General features: G+C 36.4%; 1 protein-coding gene and 1 non-coding gene across 2 annotated transcripts in view; both read right to left on the bottom strand.

Annotated features, from left to right (window-relative positions):
• Positions 1-19740, bottom strand: part of CCDC158 (coiled-coil domain containing 158) — a 63753-nt gene that overhangs the window by 20063 nt on the left and 23950 nt on the right. Inside the window, exons 12-16 of the mRNA XM_061145200.1 lie at positions 18991-19143; positions 16851-16963; positions 13547-13705; positions 12287-12379; positions 11395-11520 (exon numbers count right to left, since the gene is read on the bottom strand). Of these exons, the coding sequence (XP_061001183.1) occupies positions 11395-11520; positions 12287-12379; positions 13547-13705; positions 16851-16963; positions 18991-19143 (644 nt within the window). The remainder of the gene's footprint in view (positions 1-11394; positions 11521-12286; positions 12380-13546; positions 13706-16850; positions 16964-18990; positions 19144-19740) is intronic.
• Positions 18223-18329, bottom strand: LOC133058959 (U6 spliceosomal RNA). The gene has a single exon (XR_009693465.1). It is a non-coding gene; the product is annotated as a U6 spliceosomal RNA (small nuclear RNA).

Genomic DNA, 19740 nt, shown 5'->3' with positions numbered 1-19740 from the left:
TCCAAAGAAGACATACAGATGGCTAACAAACACATGAAAAGATGCTCAACATCACTCATTATCAGAGAAATGCAAATCAAAACCACAATGAGGTACCATTACACGCCAGTCAGGATGGCTGCTATCCAAAAGTCTACAAGCAATAAATGCTGGAGAGGGTGTGGAGAAAAGGGAACCCTCTTACACTGTTGGTGGGAATGCAAACTAGTACAGCCGCTATGGAAAACAGTGTGGAGATTTCTTAAAAAACTGGAAATAGAACTGCCATATGACCCAGCAATCCCACTTCTGGGCATACACACTGAGGAAACCAGATCTGAAAGAGACACGTGCACCCCAATGTTCATCGCAGCACTGTTTATAATAGCCAGGACATGGAAGCAACCTAGATGCCCATCAGCAGATGAATGGATAAGGAAGCTGTGGTACATAGACACAATGGTATATTACTCAGCCGTTAAAAAGAATTCATTTGAATCAGTCCTAATGAGATGGATGAAACTGGAGCCCATTATACAGAGTGAAGTAAGCCAGAAAGATAAAGAACATTACAGCATACTAACACATATATATGGAATTTAGAAAGATGGTAACGATAACCCTATATGCAAAACAGAAAAAGAGACACAGAAATACAGAACAGACTTTTGAACTCTGTGGGAGAAGGTGAGGGTGGGATGTTTCAAAAGAACAGCATGTATACTATCTATGGTGAAACAGATCACCAGCCCAGGTGGGATGCATGAGACAAGTGCTCGGGCCTGGTGCACTGGGAAGACCCAGAGGAATCGGGTGAAGAGGGAGGTGGGAGGGGGGATCGGGATGGGGAATACGTGTAAATCTATGGCTGATTCATATCAATGTATGACAAAACCCACTGAAATGTTGTGAAGTAATTAGCCTCCAACTAATAAAAAAAAATAATAATAATAAAAAAATTTTTTAACTTTAACAATATGGTATAGACATCTTACCATGCCACTGAATATTTATAACTATATCCATGTAAAATAATTTCAATAATGTGTTAAGGGATGAACTAATTTTATATAGCTATAGAATTTCAGAAGTAAGGAACCCTCTAGCAATGAGTGAATCTAGCCCCCCCATCACCACTTTACTGATGAGGAAAGAGACATTCAATATTTTCAAACTATGTTAGTTGGAGAATAATATTAAAAGATTTTCAGGTAGCTAGTGTTCCTCAATGAATATTTATAATATAAAAAGAAGCACAGAGGTTCCCAATAGGCACAAAAAGAGAGGAAACCTAATAATAATCAGAGTTTTCCCTGGTGAGCAGGTGGACTTAGTTGGAGGATACTCATGGCTAGAGAGGCATCAAGCATCATAAAGGCATTTTAGCCAGAAGTGTCTGACCCAAGGTAGAGTTACACCTGCCAGACATACTGGTTGCTGAAGGATAAACACTGCAAAAGTTTAGGCTTTGCTTTTCTAGGGTCCATGCCAATCAAGTGTTGATGCTACTGGTATAACCCTCACACTGTGCTTCTCTTCCTATTCCCACTGATAAACCACATAAAATATCCAGTTGAAGATGTCAAGTGTTCTAACTAACTGAATGTGTGGTAAGTATGATTTTACCAGTTTACTGATGGTCATCTTACCGAGACATTACCATGATGAGTTCAGAGTTTCATAAATTAAGATTCCATTAAACTATTAAATTGTATTTCATTGATTTAAAATATACAAATATGTGAACCATTTTTTATAGCTTTTATTTTTTAGAGAAGTTTTAGGTTCACAGCAAAAATGAGTTGATGGTACAGAGATTTCCCATATACCGCACATGCTGAACCAGTTTCTTAATAATGAATAAAAGCATTTGTTGCTAAGCAGATCCAGTTTCACCAAACACAGGCTTTGTTCTTGTCCTAGCCCTGGTGGACCTCATATCTGATGTGGAATAAAACTTCAGAAGACTTATCCTATTGCAATATTCAGTCATTTCAGTTCTAACCTTGAAATCTCAATATAACACCTGGGCCTTCATATCTTCTGCCCACTAGAAAGTTTACTTAATAAGCTTTGTTATTAAAAAATTTTAAGCCCAGGACACTTATTATAAATTATCAGTATAAGAACCTACAAACAAATTCATAAAGTTTATTTCATTATAACAAGAGAAATGCTTCTTTCAGTCTCCATTTCCTAATCTGTAAAAATGGGGAAAATAACTCTTACTTTATAAGGATGGCATAAGGAATGAGAAGTACTTAATGTATGCAAAGTAAGTATTTAAAAAGGCTGGTTTCCACCTCCTTCTCCCCTTAGTGTAAAAACACATGAAGTACCTTATATGCTTCATAGTTACAGATTCAGAGTAACCAGAAAGGTTAATGTGACAATGTATACAGTGTGTTACTAGCAGGACAGAGTCATGAAGATGTCATTAGGGTTAGCTGTGCAGTCTAGCTATGAAGCTCCCCTTGATATACTGACAAACTGATTCTAAAGTGTATATGGGAAGGCAAAAACCTCAGAATAGGAAAGACAACAGTGAAGGTGAACAAAATTGGAGAAATGACATATCCCAAGTTCAAGATTTACTGTAATAAGACAGTGCGGTACTGGTAAAAGAACAGACAAACAGACTGATGGGACAGAATAAAATAAAGATCCCAGGAACAGTCCCATACAAATATAGTCAACTGGTTTTCAACAAAGGAGCAAAGGTATTTCAGTAGAGAAAAGGCAGTATTTTCAACAAATGGTACTGGAACAACTGGCCATTCACACGCATTAAAAAAATGAATCTAGATGCAGACCTTATATCTTTCACAAAAATTAACTCAAAGTGAATCACGGACCTAAACATAAAATTCCAGACTATAAAATAGAGGATAATACAGGAGAAAATTTAGATGATTTGGGGATTCATGATGACTTTTTAGATACAAATCAAAAGTATGATCCATGAAAGAAAAGCATCAGTAAGAAAAAAAAAAAAAAAGAAAAGTATCAGTAAGTTGGACTTCTTAACCTTAAAAAATTTTCCTTGCAAAAGATAGTTTAAACAAAAAATGGAAACAAAAATCACAGACTGGCAGAAAATCTTTTCAAAACACATAAGTGACAAAAGACTGGTAGCTAAAATATACCTCCAAAAAGAACCTTTTAAAACTCAACAGTAGGAAAAAATTTTAAACACCCATTAAAAACAGGCAAATGTTTGGAACAGACATGTCACTATAAAAAAATATGTAGAAGGCAAATAAGCATAAGAAAATATGCTCAACATCATATTTCATTAAGGAATTTCAAATTAAAACTATAAGATATCATACTACACTCCAATTAGAACGGCTAAAATCCGAACACTGACACCACCAAACGCTGACAAGGTTGGGAGCACCAGGAACTCTCATTCACTGCTGGTGAGACTGCAAAATGGTGCAGTCACTTTGAAAGACAGTTTGGTAGTTTCTCACAAAGTTAACATGTTCGTACTATAAAATCCAGCAACCATGCTCTGTAGCATTTACCTAACAGAGTTGAAAACTTATGTCTATGCAAAACCTGCACACAGATGTTTATAGCAGGTTTATTCGTAACTTGCCAAAACTTGGAAGTAATCAAGATATCCTTCAAAAAGTGACTGGACAAACTGTGGTACATCCATACTATGAAATATTATTCAGTAAAAAAAGAAATTTAATTATTAAAGGATGAAAAGATATTGCTAAGTGAAAGAAGCCAATCTGAAAAGACTATAACTAGATGACTCTGGTTAGATGACATTCTGGAAAAGACAAAAATATGAAAACAGTAAAAAGATCACTGGTTGCCAGGGGTTCAGGGGAAGGGAGCAACAGACGAAAAGGTGAAGCATAGGGCATTTTTTGAGCAGTTAAACTATTCTGCATAGTACTGTAATGGTGGATACATATCATCATACATATGTCAAAATGCACAAAACGTACAATATGAGGTGCACGTGATGTTCAGTAGTGTCTGACTCTTTGCGTTCCTTTGCGTAGCCTGCCAGGCTCCTCTGTCCATAGCATTTTTCAGGCAAGAATGCTGGCGTGGATAGCCATTTCCTACTCCAGGGGATCTTCCCGACCCAGCAATCAAACTCACGTCTCCTGTGTCACCTGCATTGCAGGCAGGTTCTTTACCCACTGAGCCCTCAGGGAAGCCCCACAGTGAGCCCCAGTGAAAATTATAGACTTTAGTTAATAACAACGTATCGATATTGGTTTAACAATTATAACAAATGTACCACACGAATGTAACATGCTGGTAACAGAGGAAGCTGGGGGGAGAGAGGAGGACAGTAAAGAGAATCTATGGGAGCTCTCTATATTTTCTGCTCAATTTTCTGTATGGCTAAAATCACTCTAAAAAAAGTCTATTAATTTTAAAACAAAAAGAAATCCGTGAACTTTGAAAGTAAAAATGACAACATAAAGTCATATCAATCTATATGTTTATCAGTAAGGTGTGATAGAAGAGTGGCCATTATACCATACCCTTCCTATCACCATTTGACCATTCTATACACAAAATTGCTTGTTTTAGCTTTAATATGCAATAATTATTAACTGATTATAAATGAGCTTGAAGATTTTTCATGTTTATGGACCATATGCATTTCTTATATGAATTTTATATACATGTTTTTTCTATACTTTTCTTTTAGAATATATGCTATCTTTAGCCAGGTATGTAAAAACTCTTTATATTTTATATTAACCCTTTGTTTACTAGAAATATTTTTCTAGTTTGTGATTTCACTTTAGTTTATGGTGGCTTCTGATTTAAGTATCATTTACTCAAAATAGTCAATTATTCCTTTTCATGTCTGTAAATCTTATAATACTTTCACTTGTAATACTTTTCATTAAAAAGTTTATTTTTAACACTTTATTGTTTGATTTATATGGAACAAATTTTGATTTATAACATGAACAAAATACACTTAAAAAATTTGAAAATAGCTAGGAGATGAATGATTTAAAAACATTCTTTACATATGACTGGCTGGTTATGTATGGCTGGTTATGACTATCTTGTCTGGCTGGTAAAGAAACAGCTACATACAAGTTCTTCATAAGGTTACTGGAACCCATCAAAGAATTTTGCTCTCCCTCATTTCAATCCTTTGACCCTTAGGATATACATTAAGGCTATTTCGAGGGGACATACATTTTCAGGTTAAAACTTATACAAGCTTTTTTACTTCAAGGGATGAATATGAGCTTATACTGTCATTGTTAAACTTAAGGTTTATTTTGTGATTTGATTAGCCTCCTATTACTTTTGACTTTGAAATTGTCTTATGTCAGACTTGTTTCCAAAATAACTTGCAAATTATATCTCAAATGCACCTCCATCTTCTCCAAATACTGTTCTCTCCAATGGCCTTGAGTCCATTGTAGGCAAACATGAGTTATAACTTAAGATAAGTAATGTCTAGGAGAGTGTGTGCTTCTCAACACCTTCTATCTCCAATCTCCAAAGATAGAAGATAAATGAAAAAGCTAAAAATAAAAGCTTGATCTCATTCAGTTTGAATTAGACTATTCTATTTTAAGAATGCCTGACCAAATCCATCTCCTATAATACTTATATTCCTGTCAGAAGATTGTAATAAAAATGGAATATGAATATACTATTTAGAATATAAATATATTATTTATATTGTATATTAAAAATGGGTGAATCGGAAACCAAAGTTATATAAAGTCTTACTGAAAATCTTGCTCACATCATGGATACTTCAGTGACAAAGATCAAGCAACAGCTAGCACAAATTACAGTGCATGTGTATGGAATCTGATATAGAAATAAAATAAATTACATTATCCTGGAATTATTCTATTTTAAATGCTAAAATAATCTTTATCTACAACTTTAATCTAGAATGCTTCTGTGTCAGGCTACCAATTATGTGTGTGTATCTGTGTATGTATGTATATACATACAAATACATACACACATGTTCTTGGTTTCTCAGCTTAGATCAATCAGATAATAAAATGTTTCCAATTCTACCATTTTCTCTTCTATTATTAATAACACTAGAGCAATCAATTGGATAATTTTTAATGTCTTTGGACCTCTGAAAGGGTATAATCCTCAGTCACAAGGACCTAATGAAATACACAATTAGTTCAGGTAGAGTATTTATTTATAGCATCATCTATTTATTTTTTTATAAATAGCATTCAACAGTGTGGTGTACATAATCAGTACAGCAAACTAATTAAGACGACAAATTCTAGACTCAGGCCATCTTGGTTAAGTTTTGGCACAACTGTGTTTTTGGAGTGTGAACTCTGTATAACTCATTTAGCTTCTCCAAGCCTTAGTTTCTTTCTTTGAAAAATTGTTGTAACAATAGCATTTATCTCATATGGGTAGTTATGAGGAATAAATTATATAATCTACAGAAAGAATATCATATAGTGCCTGGTGTTCAACAAATAATGACTATTATTAGATTCATGGAACAAGAAGACTAAAATGAAATGAAATAAAGGGGTAATGCAGAACAATTCATGCAGTGATATTCTACTTTTGTTCTACTTTTAAACATTAGACTTGGCATTTATTCCATTTATTTCAGTGTCACTAAAATGACACTAAAGAAATTAACAAGGATAAAGAGGAAAAGAGATAATACTAGATGAGTAATGATGATAAAATTTGGGGAGATGAAAAGCAAATGGGTAATTCACAGCTAATTCAGTGCAGCAAAGAAGCTAACACATTAAGGACCTGCACAGAAGTAGTCAAGAAACAGTGACCTGCTCTGGATCAGAGTATACCAGCAAGAAAGATTCAAGTAATGGAGGCCTCATGCATTTCTGAAGGTCAGGGCAAGGCACAGGGCAGCAAAAATGGGAGCACTGGCTAAAAGCTTATGGCAGAAGCTGTGAGAATACCAGATGTTCTCCCCATGCTGGGTAATAATTCATTCTTTTCCTCTAAATAAAATTAGAGGCTTAATCACTGGGTGAGGCTGGACCAAAGGAATTTAAACTCTAAGAGGACACCTGGCATGGTAGAAGTCAGGCTGCAAACTGAAAATATAAGCACAATAACATAAGGCTGCATAGATACACATGTACCCCAGGCTCCCTGGCCCACTCACCTCTTCAGAACACTAGCAGACAGATCTATATCAACAAGTCAGTAGTAAGAGATTCACTCTGTACTGGGACTGACAGGACCAAGAAAAAAGTAAGATAGTTTTTGGGTCCCTCAGTTAAAAAGTAATACCTAACCATCTACTAGTTGACAAATCCTGTGAACCTTACCAAGTGCTTTTAATTAGTTTTTTAGGGCCTCAATTTTAAATATTAATGGATGGCTAGTGATGAGCAGACAGTGAAGGAAAAAGCTCCAACATGAAAGACAGACATCAAAACAAACAGAAAAAAATAAATTTGAAGAAACAGCAATGATTCAGCTAACAGAAGAGATTACTGAAAGACTGAAATTAATAGCCTTAAATGGAAATGAGAAAGTACTGCTGCATCCACTAAAGAACATAAAACTATATAAAGAGAAGATTTTAAAAACAAAAAGTCTCCTGGAAATTAGAAAAAAAAAAAAAAGATATTCAGAAAAAAAAATTCAATAGGTATTTGGAAGACAGAGTTGAGGAGTCTTCCCAAAAGTTGGGAATAAAATACAAGACAGAAATTGAAAGCCAAAATTAAAGAAGACTGGAGACTAAATCCAGGAAGCCTAATAGGTGACTTAACAGAAATTCCAGAAAGAACTGTAAAAATGGAGGGAGAAAAGTGATCAAATAAATAATACAAGAGAATTGCTGAGAGGAAAGAACATAAGAGCACCTATACAGTGAAGGGAAAAAGATCCTCAGCAGAGATCACCCTGAAATGAATACTAGGGATAAAGAAAGGACTCCAAAAGCTTTGAGAAACAAACAGGTCACATACACAGGCGCTGGAATCAAAACAGCAAAACAGCAGCAGCATTTTGTGTATCAATCAAATATAAATGAAGAACAAAGGTATTTTCAGACATGCAAGGTTTTAAAACAATGAATGAAATGCACCCTTTCACAGGAAACTACTGCATTATACAATCCCCACCAAATGCTGGCGAGGCTGTGGAACAAGAGGAACGCTCACTCGCTGCTGGTGGGAGTGTAAAATGGTACAACCACCCTGGAAGACAGTTTGGTAATTTCTTACAAAACTAAACAGATTCTTACCATATGACCCAGCAATCATGCTATCTATATTTGCCCAAGTAAGTGAGTAAGTGTTAGTCGCCCAGTCGTGCCCGACTCTTTGCGAACCCATGGACTGCAGCCCACTAGGCTCTTCTGTCCATGAGATTTCCCAGGCAAGAATACTGGAGTGGGTAGCCATTTCCTTCTCCAGAAGATTTTCCCGACCCAGGGATCGAACCCAGGTTTCCTGCTCTGCAAGCAGATTCTTTACCGACTGAGCTACACACAAGAAGTCTGTATTTGCCCAACAAAGTTTAAAACATATCTACACAAAAAACTGCACATGGATGTTGACAGCAGTTCTATTAATAATTATCAAACCTTGGAAGCAACCAGAGTATCCTCCAGTAGATGAACACATAAACTGTGGTACAATGGATTACCATTCCATGCTAAAAATAAATGACTATCAAGCCATGAAGAGACATGGAGAAAGCTTAAATGTGCACTGCTTAAGTGAAAGAAGCCAATCTGAAAAGACAACATATGGTATGATTCCAAATCATAGGCATTCTGGAAAAGGTAAAACTAGGAGATAATAAAAGATCAGTGGTTGCCAGGGGTGGAAGGAGGGTAAGGATCAATAGGCAGAGCATAGAGAATTTTAGGATAGGAAAGTGAAAATACTGTGTATGATATAATAATAATGGATATGTATCAGTAATGACACATTTATAAACACTGGTACAAATCCATAGCATGTACCACACCAAGAACAAACCCCAAGGTAAGCCATGAACTTGGGGTGATTATGATGTGTCTATGTAGGTTCATCCTTGATAACACATGTATCATTACAGAGAATGATGCTGATAATGGGGACGCTGTGCATGTGTGAGGGCAAGAGGTATATGGGCAATCTCTGTATCCTCCTTTCAAATTTGGTGTGAATCTAAAACTGCTCTAAAAAATAAAGTCTTGAAAAAAAGGAAGCAAAAAAACCAGACAAAAATATGACTAGAAATCAAGAGAAACAATGGTTACAATTGGGATTCAATTCAGGGGATTCAAACAATGGAGCTATAACACAGCAATTAAAAAAGTAATGTTATCTAATAGTACAAGTTTCAGAAGTAAACAAGAGAATGGGGTAGAAAAACATAATCAAAAATATAAAAGATACAAATTTCCCCAAATCAATGAAAGATATCAATCCATACATCCAGGGAGATCAGTGACCCACAAGAGATATAAAGAATATAGGTAGGCACATCACAGTCAAACTGCTTAAACCAAAATCTTCACAGTGGTCAAAGAAAAAAATTACCTTCAAAAAAGCAACAGTAAGAGTTAAAACTGACTTGTCAGTAGAAACGATGAAAACCTGTACCCAGTATTTTATCAGTACAATGAATTCATTCATCCATTAGACAAATATGTACTGAATATCTACCACATGCTAGATACTTTTCTAGGTACTCAGAACACATCAGTGAACAGAACAAAGAATGTATATTACATTTAATATGTAAAATTATATAATAAACATTCATAATAACATTTTTAAGGGAAGAAATTAATTGTATAAAACAGGCTTAACAATCTACTCAGAAAATATACTTCATTATTGCTGTTAGAATAACTCAAATTTTTAATTTAATAGACTCATGACTAGTACTTTTTCAGTGATGGATGAGATTCTTTATAATCAAGTATAGTCTATGTATTAAAGAGCCTATCTTACTAGGCTGGCTTTTAGGTAATGAAAAGTCATGAAATTTTAGAGCTGATCTTCTAGAAAATCCTAGAGATGATCCATAGTCCAGACTCCTCATTAGAGATGAAAAGGCACAGTATTATTTAACTCAATTTCCAAGGTCACACAAAGAAGTTAGAGACACATCTTAAGCCCCAGTGACTCCTGGTCAAATATGCTTTGTTGCTGTTCTTTGTTTGTTGTTTAGTTCATGGAGAGAAGGATTTAATTTAATTTTTATTAATGTAACATGCATATAGTTTTAAAAGTAAAATGATTTATGACACTTAAAACAAAACGCAGCAATTTTCTTCCCTTCCTCTGCCCACCTCCAATTTCCAGTCTCCAGAGAGAACCATGCTTAACTTCTAATATTAATAATACTGGGCTTCCCTTGTAGCTCAGTTGGTAAAGAATCTGCTTGCAATGCAGAAGACCCAGGTTTGAATCCTGGGTTGGGAAGATCCCCTGGAAAAGGAAATGGTAATCCACTCCAGTACTCTTGTCTGGACAGTCCTATGGACAGAGGAGGCTGGTGGGCTATAGTCCACAGGGTCACAAGAGGCGGACACGACTTAGTGACTAAACCACCAACCACTACCACCATTAGTAATATTGTTTTGTTTGATAGAATGTTATTGTGTGACAGCTTATCAGTCATATACCTTGTGTATGTGAAAGGAGTCCATTTCAACTTGTTCACTCTGAAGTGCATGTTTTATATTCAATGCACAGGCAGAATAACTGGTAGGCTACCAGTGACCTTGTTGCTATACACACAATAGGACTAGTAATTAATGAAACAGACTTTCATGAGTGATTTAGGAAATATGTCTCATTTCTTTAGAGTTGGAGTTGAATACTGGCTGCAAGGGATTAGTGGTACAATAATTACATATAACTTCAGAGAAGGGAAAATCTGAATTTTATACTGCGCATATTTTTCCTAAGCTTTAATAGTACAAAAGGTTAAACTAAAAAATTTTCAAACTAATATTTTAACTAAAGAGAATAACAATTTTAACATTAATAAAATCTTTATGATTATAAATAAGTCCACATATAGGTCATGAAGAGACAATATACAGCAAATCATTTTCATCTTAGTAGAGTACTACAATACAAATAATTTGCCTTTGGCATTTGAAGTGATGCTTATTTTAGCCATCTCAACATTGGCTTTGTAAACTGAATACTTATAATAGAAAAAAATCACACACAGGTTATTTCTTTAATAATTACTGTTTACATTAATATCACTGAGTATTTCATGTTTTGTTTTTTCCCAGAGAAAATATCAAACAAGAAAGAAAAATCTTTTTGTTCACCTGGTCTGCATACATTTAAATTCTAAAAACTGAAAATGTCATAGGTTTTTTTAAAAATGAAATTCTTCTCAACTTAAAATTGTTTACATATTATGCCATTTGCATCACAAACTATAAGACAAGTGACTTACATGAGACAGGAAGCTGGCTGTAGACTGGGAAGATGGAGCATTGGAGTGAGCACGCGCAGCAGATGACGGCTGCAGAAGGCGCGGTTTCACAGCAGGATTTGAGGTGTATCCAGGGCCCTGCAGTTCCTGGAAGATGGTATACATGTGAGCAAAATAACTGTCAACCTACAGCTGGAATTGTGAAATCAAAATGTATTTTTGCAAATAAATTTCAGTCTTTCATGTTGAACCCCTACAAAGTTTGAAGCCAAAGTATTAAGTAAGATGCATGCTATTCTTTGGGGACTAATCTTGGGCTTAGCAAGAGGCCTTCACACTTGTGAATGATGTAAGCATTCCAGGTGGGAAATGGCATCTCCAATCAAAGTCTACTACAATTGGTTTTAACTCTGCCAAACACTCCACACCAGCTCTGACATACTACTGAGAAGGTTCCTCTCCAACTATGGGAAGGTATCCAGTATTGCAACTTTGAAGTATGTCTGCAATTTTAAAATATATTCAAAAAACAAATATATTCCAGTGGAAAATGTATTATTTTTAAAGCACACCTGATTTGTCATGCAAATTACCTCATTTGTGCTATTCTCCAAACAAGCCAAAATGTCTGACCTCCTCCTGTATGCAAACCTCTGGCTCCCCAAGATAAGTACTTCTGTGTTTCCCTCACTCAATATAAACCTAACATAAAGCATGATGCTTCAACGTGTTACTATATAGTAAAAGGATAGGGAGAGCAGGTACAATGTAAAGATTTTATAATTGCTAATATCAGATAATGTTAAAAGTACACTTGAAAGCATCTAAGATACATGAAGAAAACCTAGAAGTATATCAAACCAAGGCTTAAGTTTTGCTTAAATTACTATTTAATGAAAACAAAAGACCTTACTTTTACATCCAACGTGTGTTGAAGTTTTAGGCGCACAGATTCTTGTTCCTGACGCTGTATTATATCTTGACATTCTGCAAACTGCAAAGATGCCTACAATCAAGCAACCACATGTGGTTTATCCTCCATTCTTTGTGCGATTTTATTTTATTAATGTATACGTGCAGAGTCACCATCTCTTCAAGGAAACTGCCCCCCATTCCTAGCATAGTGTATTACATTTATCTATTTACTTATCTGTTTTATTCAGAAAACTGAGAGTTATTGGAGGTCATGTCTTTGTAGTCCCAGCATCTATATGGCATTTAGTAGGTAAAAGTGAAAGTGAAGTTGTTCAGTCGTGTCCAACTCTTTGCAACGCCATGGACCCTACCAGGCTTCTCTGTCCATGGGATTTTCCAAGCAAGTGCACTGGAGTGGGTTGCCATTTCCTTCTCCAGGGGATCTTCCTGTCCCAGGGATCGAACCCAGGTCTCCCACACTGTAGGCAGACACTTTACCCTCTGAGCCAGCAGGGAAGCCGCAAAAGAATGAATGAACTAAGGATGAAATGAGCAAAAAGTTTTAGCAATGGTAAAAATATTTGCATAAAGATAACCACAAATGAAATTCGTTGAGCCCATATATCATGTTCTAAGACCTAAGTTTGCACAGATGGGAACACAGACCATGTTCTGTCACCACGGAGGCTCTGATGTCTGAAGAAGCAAGGACTAGTTTCGGTATACAGTATTTTCAGATTTCCAGAGTTTTCAGGTGACACAAAGAGAGATTACTCCTCTACGATATATGGCAAGGACAAATGTACTGTCATCACCGATCTTCTCAGTCATTTAGCTGCACTTTAGTCATTCTCTACCTGCACTTTCTGAACTCCACAAAGTGCCACACATTAGCATTACTTTGTCTTTTTATTGATATTATTAACAGACTGTATTCTACCAAGTATTGAAGTCCTTCTTTGAAGGTAAATTAGACTGGTGGTATTTTAAATTATTCAGGTCACAGAGGGTATCAGAAGCATTTCACATCTTGTATCTTACTGCGCTTATATTCATGTTAGCCGAAAAAAAAAAAAAGATAATTTTGTCAAAAGTATGCATCATGACTTGTTCTTAAAGTTCAGCCTTCTCTATAGGATATAGTTCTTCCTTGTGTGAGGTGACTGGGACACAATCCAATTTGACAGATTTGGTGTTTATCAACATGGAGCTTCCCTTTTTAGTTGTTAACTACTGTATATATTTAGTTAATAACCACCTTATCAAGAGCAACTTCCATATTAGCAACCTTTTCTTTCAATCGGCGCTCCTGAGATCGCAGGACTTCTAGTTCTCCAGCCATCTTGTTTTTCTCTGTTGCAACAGTACTCAATTCCTGGCTTAATTTTGTCTTCTCTTCTTTTAGAAAATGTTTTTCCTACAATTATACAGGAGCAAATATCAGAAATGATACAGTGATGTAGATGCTAAAGCACACACACATCATTTCTCTTATCCTAGATTTGTTCTTTTTTATTCTTCCATTATTTGCCTATTTAGAACTTAAGGCAAGAGCGGAGAAAAAAGTGGGAAAGAACAAAGACACAGGAAATAAGTTCATGTAATGAGTGTGCATGCATTCAGTCAAGTCTGACTCTTTGTGACCCCATGGACTGTAGCCTGCCAGGCTCCTCTGACCATGGGATTTTCCCAAGCAAGAAATACTGGAGTGGGTTGCCATCTCCTTCTCCCAGGATCTTCCTGACCCAGGGATCGAATCCGCGTATCTGGTGTCTCCTACACTGCAGGCAAATTCTTTACCACTAAGCTACCAGGGAAGACTGGTGAGAAGTATAACAAATGTATGTGCATATTTGTCAGTATTTAGTCTCATTCTAAAAAAGCATTTCAGCATTTTGGGAAGGGGGAAAGCAACTGCTTTAGTTGCCCTCGTTTTCTACGTATGCTGTTAACCTTCTCTTTGGCATTATGGTCAGTTCTATTGTAATTCTTCTTCTGAAAGTGCAAGTCTGTTCCAAAGTGGTTGATGTATCAGGGAATATTTGAGCACAACACAGATTTCACATTTACTAATGCATGGTTTCCTCTGTGAGAAATACTAGATCAGTGCAGAAAACAGCACCCAGCTAAGGAGAGTCACAAACATACACACTCTTGAAACAATTAGCTCCCTCAGTTTACCTTGTGTTATGAGCCACATCCTATGTCACAGAAATACCTACCTTCTACCCCTTCTTAACAACTATCACACCGCAATTCTTCAATGCACACGTTCACAAGCAAACTTCAGGTCATTTTTAAGATAAAGGGCCATTCTAACTGTAGTATTTATGTGTCTCTTAAACATTTAACATGTAAAACTATGCTACCACTTTCATTAGGTCCCTACTTTTCTTTTGTCACTGATGAAGTCCGCCAGTGTCGAGCTCCTACTCCCACAAGTCCCATGGTGGTTTCTGTTGCACAATTTTGCATAGAGTGGTTTTAGGAACACAGTTGTCACATTAGAGTGGAACTGAGTATGCTCTGCTTATAGTCACTCTGTCTCTACCACGAGTATCTTCTTGCAGTTAAATTACTAGCTCTTGGACCGCTACATGTAAGAAAATGAAATCAGAACACTTTAACAGCACACACAAAAATACATGCAGAATGGGTTAAGGACCTAAATGTAAGACCGGACACTATACAACATCCGCAGAACACTCTGACCTAAATTACAGCAATATCCTTTTCCATCTATCTCCCAGAGTAATAGAAATTAAAACAAATTAAAACTCCAATGGAATTAAATGAATGGGACCTAATTAAACCCAAAAGTTTTTGCACAGCAAAGGAAATCATAAACAAAATGAAAAAACAACCCACAGAATGGAAGAAAAGATTTGCAAATGATGCAACTGACAAAAGATTAGTCTCAAAAATTTACAAATAGCTCATGTGGCTTAATATCATAAAAACAAACAATCCAATCAAAAAATGGGCAGAAGACCTAAACAGGCTTTTCTCCAGAGAGGACATATAGGTGGCAAGAGGCACATGAAAAGATATCCAACATCGTTAATTAATAGAGAAATGCAAATCAAAACTATGATGATGTAACACCTCACACCAGTCAGATTGGCCATCATCAAAAAATCCACAAACAATAAATGCCTTAGAAGGTGTGGAAAAAAGGGAATCCACCTACACTCTTGGTGGGAGTGTAAACTGGTAATTGCCACTATGGAAAACAATATGGAGGTTCCTTAAAAAGACTAAAATTAGAGTTATTACATGATTCAGCAATCCCACTCCTGGGCATATATGCAGAGAAAACCATGGTTTGAAAGGATACATGGAACTCAGTGTTCACTGCAGCACTGATTTAGAATAGCGAAGATACGGAAGTAATCTAAACACCCATCAAGAGATGGATGGATAAAGAAGATGTGATATATATATATATACGTGATGGAATATTACTCAGCCATTAAAAAGAATGAAATAATGCCATTTGCAGCAACATGGATGGACCTGGAGATAATCATACTAAGTGAAGTAAGTCAGAGAAAAACACATGTTGTACGATATCACTTATATGTGGATTATTAAAAAAATGATATGAATGAAATTATTTACAAAGCAGAAACAGATGCACAGACTTAGAGAACGAATTTATGGTTGCTGGTGGGAAGGGTTGGGGGGAGGGACAGATTGGAAATTTGAGATTGAATATACATACGACTTTCTTTTTTGTTTCTTTCTAAATTAATTTTTATTGGAGCAGAGCTGCCTGATAATGCTGTGTCAGTCTCTGCTGTATGGCAAGGTGAATCAGCCGCATGTACACACACAGCCCCTCCTTCTCAGACTCCCTTCCCATTCAGGCCGCCACAGAGCGCTGAGTCGAGTTCCCTGTGCTCTATAGTAGGTTCTCACTAGTTACCTATTTTATGCAGGGTATCAAAGTGCAGATACGTCAATCCCAACCTTTCAATTCTTCCCACCCCCTCCCCCCCCCCTTGGAATCCATATGTTTGTTCTCACTGATATATTTAAAACAGACAACCGGGTGGAGAGGGAGGTGGGAGGAGGGATCGGGATGGGGAATACGTGTAAATCTATTGCTGATTCATGTCAATGTAAGACAAAACCCACTGGGGGAAAAAAAAAAAAACAGACAAATCGGAAAAAAAAAAACAAACAGACAACCAACCAAGACCTACTGCATAGCACAGTGAATGCTGCTCAGTATTATGTAATAATCTACATGGAAAAAGAATTTGAAAAAGAATAGATGCATGTAAAAAATAACAAAAGAAGACCAAGGGAGAAAATAATAAAAGAAAATAAAATTCATTCCATAGTAGTTATTAAAAAACAAAACAGAAAACCAAAAAACTAGCTCTTTCAAGGCCCTGCTCAGATGTTCCTCCGGGAACCATCTCCTCATTCTCTGTTAGGAAGAGCCGCCTGCCTTGTCCCCACTGAACTCTGCATCTCTGTGTGTCTTGCTCTGTGCTGTCGTTTGCTAATGAGCAAACACACCGGCCTCCCCCTCCCCAAGGACAGGGGCTCACCTTGTTTGCATTTGTCATTGCCTCTTCCAAAAATTGTATCTTGCTCTGAAGGGCATCTATCTGACCTCTTTTAGCTGTAATTTGTTTTTGCATCCCCATTGCCACTTTCATAGCTGAAAAAAAACAAAAGGAACTAAACTGTGTCTTAGTTTTTAAAGTTTCTAAATTTTGAGAGGTGACTATAATTTGAAGTTCAAACACTATGAAAAGGTGATAAGATTCCTCTAAGGCACCTGGACCGTTTCAAGAAATTATTCACAAAAGATGTCTTCAGATTTCACAATATTGGGATGTAACAATTTTCAGCAATTACTCAGGGGTTTTGAGCTGAGAAACATAGGTAAATGATGATGTTCTGTGATTCCTTCCTAGAATTAACTTCATTGGCCATCGTAATTTGCCGTATCTCCAATGGTAATAAATAATACTGACCAAATTCATACTTACACATATAGGAAATATATAGACAAAATATATAGTTATATAATGAAAAATATAAATAGTATTTTACTAATATAACTTTCTAGAAACTCATATATAAAATACCACACAAGACATCTGCTATTATTGATCTTTTAAAAGATCGCGGTGATAACACAAACCGTTCCATTTCCATTGTCAGGGGTACTGCCATGTACTCAGAACTCACTATTGTTTCAAAAGTCAAACTGGCCATATAAGCATATATGTGATTATTTTACTGAAACTGGTGATAGGATGAGAATGTTCTAGACAGGAGGCAAGGCACTGAATACTTAATGGCAGGCCACTGAAAAGATAAGTAAAGCTCACCATTGCTTGGAAATTCAAAGTCTGAGACCCTATGTCGTTTCTTAGAACCAGCTGAGAAAAGAGGTTTGAAAATGCCACTGCTTTTGAGTTAGGTCCAGCTTAGAGGTTAAAAAGAAAAAGAAAATGTGGCATTCTTTAAAAACAAACTATTAGAGGATGAAAGGTCCGACTTCTTGCTAACAAGATATAGTTCCTGTAGCTAAACTGTCCAGACCAGGGTTAATACAGGCACAGTTCACTGGTTTGTTAATAGAGCAAAAGTCTGGTATCATTTGCTCACCACTCTGAAGAATTCTGGTCTGATTAAGTGCATCAAGATTGGCCTTCAAAGGTAATTTTCTTAATAAATTCTTTATTTTAAGATGATCCTAATTCGAGAGTGAATACAGGGTTACCTAGTTAATTTAACAACTGTAATGGAACTGGGGGAGCTGTGGAGAGCCCTGGAGCACGTAGGAGACTGTCTAGTGGATGGGGAGGAGGGAACAGACTCCAGATGGGCCTCTGGAGTGAGCTCTCAACGCCCCACCATTTTCTTCATGCTTGCCAGCAAAGACAGAGCTGAATCTCTGAGGACCGCACAAAATGTGGACACTTTAGGAACTTCTGTGCCATCTTTGGGCAAGGGCCACGGTAATCTTTTCAGTATCATTCCAATTTTGGTACATGTGCTGTTGAAGTGAGCACAAACATAAATCTTTTGACATGAAAAAATATTGAGAAATAGAAAGTGTAGTCTTTAGTTAAAGCATTATTCTTATATTCAGCTAATACAGCCATACTAACAATGATAGGAATGTGAAACAGCAACTAACCTTCCCTCTGAATTAATATGGGCAGCAAGGTGAAAAGGGAACAGGTGTAAAGTGGTGAGAAGGGACCCCTCATCCTAGCAGTTCAATCCCCAGGGTTCCCTCCCATCTTCAACTCAGAGGAGGAGTCAGGAATGGACATATAGCCATAGACACACAGTTTATGAAGATAGTGAACATGTTAAAAATAGGCTGATGAATGAAAATTATTGGTGATCTGGATTTATATCAACATTTCCTCAAAAACAATTAATTGGCATTTATGGACACTGAGGTTTGTTAGAAATTATTGAAATAGCTAAAAAAAAAAGAAAGATTCAGATACTTAAGGAATAAATTAAGCAAATGTCAAATTTCCCTCAAAAACACTGGGAACTGTAACTGCTATATAACAACCATCAGTGATATCTACTGTTGTATGTCTCTCACACCATGCTTCACTGTGAAGAAGTGGAAGGCAATGAATCCAGTTTGTGTTTTATTAAATCTACACCAAGGGAATTAAAAACAAAAGGAAAAGATCTACTGAAGCATACCATGACCATCAGATCCTTCCATTGACTTTAAAGTATTTCTTGTTTGCTCCAGCTCAGACTGTGCAGATTTTAATTGCATTTTCAGCTTATTTGTAGTAGTTTCCATCTCTTCACTTTTGTTTCGAAAGTTCCTTTTTAAGACTTCATAGTCCTCTGTACAACATGATAAGCAATAATAGTTGGTTAATTTTTTTCTACTCCATTGTTATAAAACTTATTTTATTTGTAATTAATGATCACAGAATTTTGGAGCTGAAAGAGACCCCACTTAGTTACATCATCAGTTGTTAGAGAAATGAGATGTACACACACGTTTTCAGGGATCTAACTCTTTTTAATCTGCTCGGGTGGGTTGTCCCCTTTTACTCTTATTATTCATTGCTTTTCTTCCAGTCGGTGTAATTGGCTCACATCTATTTCCTCTTAAACCTTCTTGGATAATCATACCCACCACAAAAGATTTAGCCACCATTTGGAGGCAGATGAATCTCCATGATTTAGTAAGTAACCTGACGCTGCCCTGTGTTTTACCTGATTTTTTATCTCCAGTAACTATCAAAATATCTGGCATTCATCATTCATACACAAGAATACACACACACACACACACATTCAACTATCCATTTATTTACACTTGCCTATTTATATATGATAGATTTACTTATAAAGGGAACAATCAGAGTCAAGACCTCTCTGCTGAGATCTCACCCCATCTCTCCAGACACTTCCATGTGGATGCCCTGGTGCCCC

This window comes from Dama dama, chromosome 6 (genome assembly GCF_033118175.1).
Source record: "Dama dama isolate Ldn47 chromosome 6, ASM3311817v1, whole genome shotgun sequence".
Classification (NCBI taxonomy): Eukaryota; Metazoa; Chordata; class Mammalia; order Artiodactyla; family Cervidae; genus Dama; species Dama dama.
The sequence above is the reverse complement of the archived record's forward strand: the minus strand, read 5'-3'. Positions and strand labels throughout refer to the sequence as shown.